This window comes from Colobus angolensis, unplaced genomic scaffold (genome assembly GCF_000951035.1).
Source record: "Colobus angolensis palliatus isolate OR3802 unplaced genomic scaffold, Cang.pa_1.0 Scaffold452, whole genome shotgun sequence".
Taxonomy (NCBI): Eukaryota; Metazoa; Chordata; class Mammalia; order Primates; family Cercopithecidae; genus Colobus; species Colobus angolensis.
In genome coordinates, this window is record NW_012117955.1 from 77,733 (window position 1) to 89,745 (window position 12,013).

Below are 12,013 nucleotides of genomic sequence, written 5' to 3' on the forward strand. Positions count from 1 at the left end.
TTGTTCCAGCAGTCATGAGAACACGCACTTGCATCAGCTCTTGCCAACACTTAATATTACACCGTTATTGCATTCCGATCTGTTCATCATTTCTTTTTCTTTCTTTTTACCCTTTTTGCTTAGAAATATCTTCCCTAGCCCAAGATCAAATAAACAATAACTTTTCTCATTTAAAAAAATAATTACTTAATCAATCTAGAATTTTGGTTTTTGATATAAGAATCATGATGATTTTATGATATTCTGCCCACCAACCAGAGCAGTGCTGGAGAGGTGCAGAGATGGCCTCCTATTTCCTGTTTCCTCCAAGTTCTGGGTCTGTGATTTAGGGATCTGCTGGTGAGAGAGGTTCAAAACATCTTCCTACTTTATTTCATGGACTGTCATTGTTTCAAGAAACAAATTATACCATCAGCTCCAGGAAGATTTTTGTCCACTGCTTCATCTGTCTTAAGATCAGTCCATTGCAACCTGATTCTGCATTCTGCCATCCGATGGGCTTAGTGGTGGGTCATGTGAGGAGTTTCTATCTTTGTCTGTGTCCTAAATTTGCAGGTATTTTATTTAAAGTATGGAAGCAATTTTATTAGAAGTTACTAGCCAGGCTTTGCATTAGGTTTTAATATCTTGTAGAATAGGATTACCTTCTCCTTTTTTGCTTTAAAATTCCTCATTACTCTTTTGCATAATGTTTAATCTCCCATGTGGCCCTTTTTGAAGTTCTTCCCCAGTCCCTCATCTGTCTCGCTGGTATTTTGATTGGCATTTGCATTATATGTATTAATGAGAGGTAATTTGGCATTTAAGAAATGTCTTATTTTTTCCTGATCATAAAATTATTTGTTCTTTACAGAAGATTTAGAAAATACAGAAAAGTATAAAAAAGAAAAAAGTATTACCTTTAATCTCACCACTTAAAGGAAAAAAAGTGCAAACATTTTGCTATATTTTCTTTCAGATTTTTTCTTAGTTTATACATGTTTGAGCATGCATAAAACTTGCATTGATATGATTATGAGATTTCATCTTCCTATCCAGAAGAATAGAGTATGTCTTTCCACATTCCATTACAAAGAACCAGTTGGACTCATTTATTTATTCCACTGTTAATCTGTTTTTATTAATTCTTGTATCCTACATTTTGTACATTTCTTTGATTTCTCACTAGTTTCTTGAGTAAATTCTTGTTGATTTCACTTTCTTGATTGATAATGAAAGTATTTAAAGATATGAATTTGATCTTTCTTGTAGCTTTGGCTAAATAGAGACAATAAAATCTAGAAACTTCTGAAATAAATTAAACCTAATTTAGAGAAAAAAGGAAAGTGCGTGTTTTCTGTAGAGTACAAGGCACAACATATATATTTAAAATTAGGCTGTTATTAATATTATAAAATCAAGTTATTATTCATATATTCTATATCTTATTGCGTGCTACCTAGAATTATCAAATATTAACAGCAGGACAAAAAAGTCCTCACTAGTAATTTTAGGTGAAAGTTTGAGGTAAAGATGAGGGCATGATATCACATAGGGTTTCTTTCATATCTATCAAGACCCTAGGTCTGTGATTTTGTGCTTCCTTATATGCACAGAGACTGATTTGTAATTGCAGTGAATTTGTAACATACCGATATTCCTGCCCTTTTACATTACCATAGAAAAAGCAAAACCCAGACCTCCTAATCAAACTGATAGATTATTGTATCGCTACCTCAGAATATCAACGAATCCACCAGCAACCATGATGATATGCTTTGACTCTGTGTTCCCACCCAAATCTCATCTCAAATTGTAATCCCCATGTGTCAAAGGAGGAACCTGGTGGGAAGTGACTGCATCATGGGGGCAGTTTCGCCTATGCTGTTCTTGTGACAGTGAGCGACTTCTCACAAGATCTGTTGGTTTTACAAGTGGCAGTTTCCCCAGCTCTTCCCTCTCCTCACGCCTTGTGAAGAAGTTGCTGCTTCCCAATTGCCTTCCACCATGATTGTAAGTTTCCTGAGGCCTCCCCAGCCATGTGGAACTGTAAGTCAATTAAACCTCTTTTGTTTATAAATTACCCAGTCTCAGTTATTCTTTTTTTTTTTTTTTTTTTTTTAGACGGAGTCTTGCTCTGTGGCCCAGGCTGGAGTGCAGTGGCCGGATCTCAGCTCACTGCAAGCTCCGCCTCCCGGGTTCACGCCATTCTCCTGCCTCAGCCTCCCAAGTAGCTGAGACTACAGGCGCCCGCCACCTCGCCCGGCTAGTTTTTTTGTATTTTTTTAGTAGAGACGGGGGTTTCACCGTGTTAGCCAGGATGGTCTCGATCTCCTGACCTCGTGATCCGCCCGTCTCGGCCTCCCAAAGTGCTGGGATTACAGGCTTGAGCTACCACGCCCGGCCTATTATTCTTTATAGCAGTGTGAAAATGGACCAATACAGGAAATTGGTACCAAGAGTTTGGGGCCCTGCTATAAAGATACTGGAAAATGTGGAAGCAACTTTGGAACTGGGTAAGGGGCAGAGGTTGGAACAGTTTGGAGAGCTCAGAAAAAGACAGGAAGATGTGGGAACATTTGGAGCTTCCTAGAGATTTGTTGAACGGTTTTGACCAAAATGCTGATAGTGATGTAGACAATTCCGTGTGCATTTTGTTGGGAGGTAGGGTCCTAAATTATTCATTCATTCTTCCTTCGTTTCATTCATTATGTGAGCAGTCTCCGAAGTAGGCACTCTGAGTAATAAACTCCATGAGACGTAGTTTCTATCATCAAAAAATATCATCTTTGGTAGGGAAGAAAGTAAATAAACCTTAATATAGCTCTTGGACAAGCAGCCCTTGAATAAGTGGTCAAATAAATTTGTTGCAAATAAATACTTTCAGTCATTGTGTTTTAAGAATTATCATTTGTATGCACTGAGAACTTCTACAGCTATTTGTCTTCAAAAAGATTTTTTCTTTGTATTTCGAATAATTTTGGCCTAAAATTTGTATTTTCAGGCATTCATATCCATTCTACTTAATTGGCATTGTTGTCAATTGCCGTCTCTTCCAACTCTGAGGAAATTGTCGTAAAGGGAATTGTTCAGAAATAGTGTTTCCGAGCACTTGTTCACATATTTGTCTGGATCACATCTATCTGTTCTTTCAGTGGCTTTCTTTCGTCCCACCTAAATGTTCCAAGGCAAGGGTTGTGTCATTATTTGTATCTCTAGTGCTATTGCTTTTGACACATAGTCAAGGCTTCTCAACAGAAGTGTATCCAATTGGAATTTTTTCGCACCCCGAAAGAGCCAATTCCTTCACTAACGCAGACAAAAGGGGCGGGGCGGGGGGGGAGCGCTCAGGCGCTGAGGATTCTGGGCACTGTAGTTCCGACGCTCCGGCTGCGCAGGCGCAATGCCCTGCCTGGAGGCCGGCCCCGCCGAACCGCCGCCATTGCTGGAAGCGTTCCCGCCCTGCTCTGCGAGTGCCCTCAGTTGTCCTCAGTTCTGCCGCCAGGTACTCGTTGTCCCGGGCGCCTGGCCTCGTTTGCCCGCCGCCCCTCCCTTGGCGCTTGGCTCCCGGCGGTGTCCGGGGCGTGGCCGTTCCCTCTATAGCCCCAGACCCTGAGCGGACCCGCCCACCCCTGAGAGGCGATTGGGGCTAGGCCTCCTTCTCGAGTGTGGGTTCAGTCACCAGCCGGCACCCCTCATAGGTCGGGCCCCGTGCCCTCTGAGGCCTCTTAACCCGGGTCCGAACCCGGGAACCTCCTCCCTGGCGGGCCTGGCGGCGCTGGGGTTAAAAAGAGCCGGGTGCGGGGCGTGAGCTGGGATTCGAGTAGGACGGGCGGGCCCCTGACCCGACCTTTCCTGTCTTCCCAGCCCCGCGCCTTGCTGGCCCTGAGGAGGGCATACCCGGAGTGGGTGGAGGAGAGCAGTTAGGGAAAGAGGGCGAGATTGGCAGGAGCATGTCCATGCCCGCTCTGGCTTCTGAACTGGCAGGGATGAAACTAGGTTTCACATCGGGGGATCAGCTCTACTCAGTAACCGAGGCAGCTTTTCCTGAAATGTAGCATTTCAAATACTGTAGTCACCTTTTAATCACTTGTCACTCCCTGTCATGACCGTGGTGTTATTGCATTGATTGGGAAATGCTGGACTGGTGCATGGCGCTGAGATTCTTAGCAAAAACATGGACCCTTCATTATTTCTAAATAACTACACTGGCCAAGGAAGCAAAACAAGTAAAGTTTCCCCTTCAGTCTCTGGATACTTTTGCAATAGCTGGAAAGACAGAGCTTGTACATATCTAGGGAAATTATAACTCGGGAATATTGGCCTAGATATCTTCTGCATAATGACAAAGGGGATAGTAGGGACATATAATGTGGTTACTCTCATGTACTAATAGCTGATTCATTGTGCTCAAGTGACTTGCCTGTAGTCACAGTTCTACAGTAGCCAAACCATGGTTAGAACCTGGGGCTGTGACCAGCTGCTCTGGGATTTTACTCCTATTCCAGACTCCTATGTATATGTAGATACTTCTTCTTGTCTACTTGGAAGGTACAGAAAAGCAGAAAGAAGGGTAAGCATCACAGCCCCAGGTGTCAGAGGTCTCAGTAGAGTTTTGGCTTACTCGCAGTCTTTTTTTCTATGCATTATATTTACACAATTGAGATCAAGCTGAATATATTAAATGTTAAATATTGTTCGTTCTGATTATAAAATAAAACAAGGTGTTTATTGCAGTTTGGTTGTTAAACATATGTTACTAGCATAATTTACGTGAAGTATTGTCACGGAGTTTATTAATATTTACAAGTATTTTTTAAATGACTCAGCTCACTCTTGATAAATGTTAAAGATACAGAAAACCGTTACTCTAGACCTGAGGAATTGAAAATGCCTTATGTTGCTCTTTGTACGTCAGCTTTAGTGTTCGGGGGCTTGGGGGTGTGCAATATTCTTGGCTCGTTTTTTTTCTTTGCAACCTTGTAAAACTTGGGGGTCAGTGTATGGGCTTGGGAGGGAGAGTCAGTTTTCAAGCTCTCTGAAATAATATGCAACATCATATATGCGTGTGCATTATTCTGTGGCCAAGGTCAGATTCTCAGATGGGTCCATACCCCCAAAAAGTTAAGGTTTACTGGTATGCATAGATTGTGTAGTGGTGAGATCAGGGCTTTTAGGGTATCCATCCCCAGAATAATGTACATTATACCCATTAAGTAATTCCTTATTCTCCACCCACCTCCCACTCCTTCACCCTTCAGAATCCCTATTGTGTATCAGGACAGTATTTCTTAAAATACTACACTAAAACTAAAACATTATATAATTTAACATACTACATATATAATTAACATGTTAGCATATTATATTCAACTAAATATTTCTTGAGGTGTACTTGTTCAAGCGATGTATATTTCTGTGCCTCACATCTAGAGATCCTGATTTTGATCTTGGATGGACCCAAAGAATTTCCTTTTTAATAAGCATATCCAGTGAGTCTTTTGCATTCTCAGATTTGAGACCCCTCTAATTATACATGGAGTGTTTTCATTAGAAAATGGGAGAGGAGTCATAATTTTCATTAGATTTGCAAAAGGCTCTATGACAGAAAGATCTAGAGAAACAGTGGTATAAGGCAAAACCACTTACTGGTTGGTTACCTTGAGGCTTCAATACAAGAATCCCCTCAGACTATTCTTTCTTTACCTCTTTTATCTCCACACTGCACTGCTTTCCTCCCTCAACTTCTCATTGTTTCTCTTCCACCAAAACCTTTTCATTTTGCCTAAGAAAGCCCCAGTGCCATGAAAGAAACCACTCTACGTTTTTAAGATACTCACTTTTTTTTTTTTTTTTTTTTGAGACGGAGTCTCTCTGTGTCGCCCAGGCTGGAGTGCTGGAGTGCAGTGATGCAATCTCTGCTCACTGCACCCTCCACCTCCCAAGTTCAAGCAATTCTCGTGCCTCAGCGTCCCGAGTAGCTGGGACTTCAGGTGTGCGCCACCACACCTGGCTGATTGTTTTGTATTTTTTAGTAGGGACGGAGTTTCGCCATGTCAGCCAGGCTGGTCTCAAACTCCTGACCTCAGGTGCTCTGCCTGCCTCATCCAAAGTGCTGGGATGACAGGTGTGAACCACCATGCCCAGCCAAGATATTTACGTATTTTCTTGATTTAACTAAACCTGGTCTCCTCCTTGAGTTAGTACATTGATCTGACAGTATAAGTTTCAGTATAGCCATATCTATTTAATTATTTAATTTTTGTATCTCTAATATTCTTTGCATTCTTGATAACCTTGCTTTATATATTAATATTCTTGTTTTTCAAAGAATAATGGTTAAGTACTTCAAATACCTTTTCTTTTTTTTTTTTTTTTTTTTTTTTTGAGACGGAGCCTCACTCTGTCGCCCAGGTTGGAGTGCAGCAGCACAATCCTGGCTCACTGCAACCTCTGCCTCCCAGATTCAAGCGATTCTCCTGCCTCAGCCTCCCGAGTAGCTGGGACTACAGGCACCCGCCACCTTGCCCGGCTAGTTTTTTGTGTTTTTAGTAGAGACGGGGTTTCACCGGGTTAGCCAGGATGGTCTCGATCTCCTGACCTCGTGATCCGCCTGTCTCGGCCTCCCAAAGTGCTGGGATTACAGGCTTGAGCCACCGCGCCCGGCCCAAATACCTTTTCAGATGAGCTTCTGATTGTTAGACACTGTAAGGTTAGATTGAGTTCTGCTATGTTTATTGAGCAAATCTACTGAACCTTATGAGAAGCAAGGTGCACTTTCAGGGAAGGAGCAGATTCCACATGTTTAAGCATAACAAAGGTCCTAGCTGCAGGACCATATAATTGCTTATAACACTTTTTGCACAAGGTAGAGTTTCTCAAAAACTCAATACTTATTATGTCACTGCCCTTTTATTCATGAGGCTAATATTACCATCCTAGAAGAATTTATATTAACAATCTGTACTGTTTGATATCCTACATCAGGCACTCCTGGTTCTTGGACCAAACTCAGCCTCAGCAAGGCCATACATACCATTAGCCAAAGGTAGAAAAGCAGTGCCCAAGCATCCCTGGAAAAGATCTCTGTCACCCTGTTCTCCATAGTATAAAACTTTTATTAGGTATATACTTTTTTTCAATATAGAAAGACTACATCTTAATGTTTTGTGCACTGAGTTTCATGTGTCTTCTATTACTATTATTATTATACCTGCTTCCTTTTTATTTAAGTTTACCTGATATAGAAAGGATAAAGATCTATTTGAATATCAGATTGGAGGTGGTAAGTCAAGGCTTCCAATATCATTTAAATTTTGAAGTTGTAGTGTTCTCTTTACACGAAACAGATCTCTGAAAATGTTAAGAAATTGACTCTTCGTGGGAAAGGCAAGAAAAGGAGATTCTTAGAATATTTAATTGTTAGATGAGTAAGTAATTATGGCAAAGAAAGATTGAAGTATTATTTTGTTGTACTTCACACAGCATGTTGATTCAGTGGAAAAGATATGGACTTTGGAATTAGATTGATTTGGAGTCATGTATTTGCATGGCCTTGGGTAGTTTAATTTTTCTAGACTCAGTTTCCTCATCTATGGAATGGGAATATTCTTATTAGGTTGATGTGAAAATAACATGAGAAAATATTTTAAAACCTCCTTGTACAATGGCTAGCCTGTTAGTTGTGACTATAGTTAACAGTGCTAAAATGTTGAGCTCTGCAGGAGCAAGGGTCTTTGTCCTTCACTGATCTTAAGGGTTACTCTTGTGCTTCCTTAGGGAGGTCATGCTCACTTGTATGTCAGGATTCCAACTTGGTAAGTCTGAAATTTCCCAGGCAGGATTGGTTTTCATGGCTTATTTCTCTTCCTTAGATATGTCTTTGCAAGACTCCACTCTTTCCAGAGAGGGGAAACCAGAGGCAGAGATTATGGCTGCTGTGTTTTTTTCAGTTGGACCTCTGGTAAGTTGGGATTCCCTGTTTTTGACCTACTCTCTTGGTTTGAGAGCATGTTTACTTTTCCCGAAGGCTTGTGACTTCTCTACTTCCCCGATACCACTTCTGGGAACTCAACTAAATAGACCCATGAAAATTGAGTTCACAGTAAAGGGAGTAAACTATGGGAGGATTCACTATACTTACTTAACCAAATATCAGGACACATGATCTTTCAAAAAATATCTGAGCTGTCATTAGTTATGACAGACATCTTTAATTGTGATATTAAATTCGTATTGTTCGGCTGGGCGCGGTGGCTCAACCCTGTAATCCCAGCACTTTGGGAGGCCGAGATGGGCGGATCACGAGGTCAGGAGATCGAGACCATCCTGGCTAACACGGTGAAACCCCGTCTGTACTAAAAATACAAAAAAAAACTAGCCGGGCGAGGTGGCGGGCGCCTCTAGTCCCAGCTACTCGGGACGCTGAGGCAGGAGAATGGCGTGAACCCGGGAGGCGGAGCTTGCAGTGAGCTGAGATCCGGCCACTGCACTCCAGCCTGGGTGACAGAGCGAGACTCTGTCTTAAAAAAAAAAAAAAAATTCGTATTGTTCCCAGGAAATTTCAGTTATTTATGGGACAGCAGAATGGAATATTTTTCAATTGGAAAATTTTATTTAGGAAATTTTGGTGAAAATATATGTACACAAACACATACCCCAGCCCTGATTTATAGGAGCCATTCCCCTTGTGCCACTGTCAGTGATCTCTTTTCTACCCATTAAGAAGTGATCAGATTTAATAGATTACATTGAGAGAATATGTTTAAGACAGTGCTTGGCTGTAGGGAATTTACAGTTTCATTGAGGTAAAATGTACAAAAGTAATAATTACATTATTTAGGTGAATAGTAATTGCTTATCAGTATGATAAAGATGATGAGTACTATGAAAAGAAAGAAATGGGATGATAGTGTGGGCTAAACTGGTCATAGAAAGTTCATGAGGATAGTTAGATTTAAGCTGGTACCGAATTAAAAATGGGATTTTAATTGTCATAAAGTATTTGTGAACATAGTTCAGGTGAGAAAGGGGTTTAAGGGCAAGGCTTCAGAGGCAGAGAACAGTGGGTGAGCTTGTGATTCAAGTTGGAAAGTTGTGACAGATAGGGCTGGAAATTAGATATTTGAAATGAATCTTTTAATGTTTCCCTGAAGGCATTGAAATGTGTGTGTGTGTTTTAGTGTCCTTGGGATTAGTATTAATGTGATAAAAGCTGTGCTTTAGCAGTGACTTTTTAAAATAGATTCCGAAGAAAGAGAATACCAACAAAAATAATTTGTTATAGTAATGATCTGTAATAACCTGTGATTCTGGTCTTTTATTCTTTGTAGCCAGAACATGTAACATGTAAATAGTCCTTAAAACATACCTTTGAAAAGATAAATAAAACCAAAATGTTGCCCTTGATCACTGGGTACAACTATATTTGTCTTTTCATGTATCACTGGATCAACCCGTCTCTATCAGAGATTGAAGATTCATATCATCATTAATTTTCTGGAATCTGAATATTTGTGCATTTTTAGGCAAGAAGTTGTTGAGGGAGAGTTAGTCTAACATTTTTTCATAATGATCTTTAAATATGTAGTTTTATTATCCATAATTTTTTTAAATTGCATAAAATCTGAAATGGATAACTATTACTAGAAGATAAAGTAAAATATCATTTCATTTATAAAATCAGGCCCTCATGGGCTGGGTGTGGTGGCTCATGCCTGCAATCCTAGCACTTTGGGAGGCTGAGGTTGGCAGAGTGTCTGAGCCCAGGAGTTCAAGACCAGCCTGGGCAACATGGCGAAACTCTGTCTCTACAAAAAAGAGTACAAAAAATTAGCCTGCATGGTGGTGCGTGCCTGTAGTCCCAGCTACTCAGTGGGCTGAGACAGGAGAATCACTTGAACCTGGGAGACAGAGGTTGCAGTGAGCCAAGATCGCCCCACTGCACTCCAGCCTGGGCATTGACAGAGTGAGACTCTGTCTCAAAATAAATAAATAAATAAGGCCCTCATGGAGATACAGTTTCCAAGTTTTGGAAGAAAACAATGTTATGAGAGGTTGCTGAAATATTTCCTGAGTGACTGCTGAACCATATCCCCCCACCAAACACTGTAATGATTTTTCAATTGTGGAAAACAGATAGTAGGTTTTGAATATTATTCTTGAGCAGGATAGATACTTTCTGAGAAATAGATTTCATCCCAATATGAAAAAGCAGACTTACGTAGTGTCTGAAGGCCCTTTATTGTAAGTTTATTTTTGTTTTGATAGGTTCTTTGTTAAAAGCAGTTATATCTTTGTCAATCTTACATGTGTTTGTCATTGTCCCAAACAAAGTGAAAGATTATGATTGCATGTTACAATGGAACTTTGATTTCAGCCTTAAGTTAAACAGTAGATGAGGTCATCCCATATACACTGCATCCACAGTGGATTGATGGTGCTCGTTGAGGCTCTGCTGTAGGTCATAGGCAGCCTATCACTGAGTGATCTTATCCTGTATCCCATCAGAACCCTGAAGTTACCCAGCCAGATGAAGATCTTCACCTTCAGGCAGAAGAAACAAAATTGGTAAAGGTAATACCTACTGTTGTACATATAATGAATACAGAGAAAATGCCTATTTTACTGCCTCTGATTCTCAATGTTACCAGTTAATTGCGAGTTTACAATGATTATTTGATTGGTATGGTAGCCCCAGGGCTGGTGGCATCAATTTAACAGATTTCATTTCTCTCAGAGGTGGCAGCCCTCATCTAGCCAGATAGTCACATCATGATTACTAATGGTAAAATATTCTATCATCACATAGTCTCATGCTTGTGCTGCATTGTAAGACCCAATGCTGTGCCAGTAAAAAATACCAAGAGTACATCAACATTGTGGAAATAGTGTTAAGATGAGTTTAAATTGGTTTAGATATTTTATTTCATTTTATTTATTAAGGCTTTTTTATTTGTGAATACTGAATCCAGTCGATTTTTCCAGAAAAAGTAAAAATCAGAAATTTGTTGTGATGAGAAAAATTATCGAAAACTTAGAAATAAATAAAAGATAAATGCAGGCCGTTTCAGAGTCATGTTAGACCATTGTATTAACAAGCCTGTCTAAAGGTTATCTGACATGGCAGGGGAGGGTTACGTTGTTTGACTTACCATTTACTGTTAATTAATATTTAGATCCTAAAAGATATTAACTTGTGCAAGATTGAAACGTTGCAATTATTTTTGCTAGGATAAAAGAGAATCCCCAAAGTTGTGGTATTACTGTCCTGTAGGACATTAATCAGGTTTGTATCTAATTTTGCAGTCTTATTCCAGCATTCTTTTTTCCACTATCCATATATCGGTTTCTTGCATCTCCTTTAAACTTGTCTTGTCTAGCTGCTGATCCCTTATTAATGCCTTAAGTAAATCTTTGACAAGTATTCACCATGCTTTTAGAAGAATTATGTTTTTAAATTTTTTAAGATTATCCTTTGAAGGTTAGTTTTATTCCAGAGATGTTTTGTGTAAAATGTGGTTTTTACTTTTGCTTCAATGAGAAAATACATTCTGAGATTCAGTTTTGTACATAATATTTTTGAAATGATTTTTCAATTTTTTTAACATATGATAACTTAGATTCTTAAAAACTTAAGGTAGAAATATTCATAGTTTTAGACTTTGAACCACAAACCTTAGGAAAATGCCATACTTTTTGGCATAGTGTACAATTCATATGGTTTATTTTTCTTCTGACAGGGAGTCCCTGGTAGAAGATTAATTCTGTCTGGCTCTTCCCTAAATTCTGCGTCCTTTTTTTATACGTACTGAACATAGCTTAGTTTAATTTTACTTTGAATAGAACCAATGATTTGATGATAACTGTCAATAAGTTATTAATTTAATTTAATTGGTTTTTTATTTGCTTGATTTTCTTATAACTATTGTTGACATTTTCTTTTTTTTTTTTTTCCTTGAGATGAAGTCTCGCTCTGTCACCCAGGCTGGAGTGCAGTGGCACAATCTCAGCTCACTGCAACCTTTGCCTCCCA

At 39.7% G+C, this 12,013-nt stretch overlaps 1 protein-coding gene across 1 annotated transcript in view; it reads left to right on the forward strand.

Annotated features, from left to right (window-relative positions):
- The first annotated feature begins 3,400 nt into the window (after positions 1-3,400).
- ZNF624 (zinc finger protein 624) overlaps positions 3,401-12,013 on the forward strand; it is a 54,068-nt gene continuing 45,455 nt past the window's right edge. Inside the window, exons 1-3 of the mRNA XM_011957950.1 lie at positions 3,401-3,484; positions 7,854-7,942; positions 10,489-10,554. Of these exons, the coding sequence (XP_011813340.1) occupies positions 7,856-7,942; positions 10,489-10,554 (153 nt within the window). The 5' untranslated portion in view covers positions 3,401-3,484; positions 7,854-7,855. The remainder of the gene's footprint in view (positions 3,485-7,853; positions 7,943-10,488; positions 10,555-12,013) is intronic.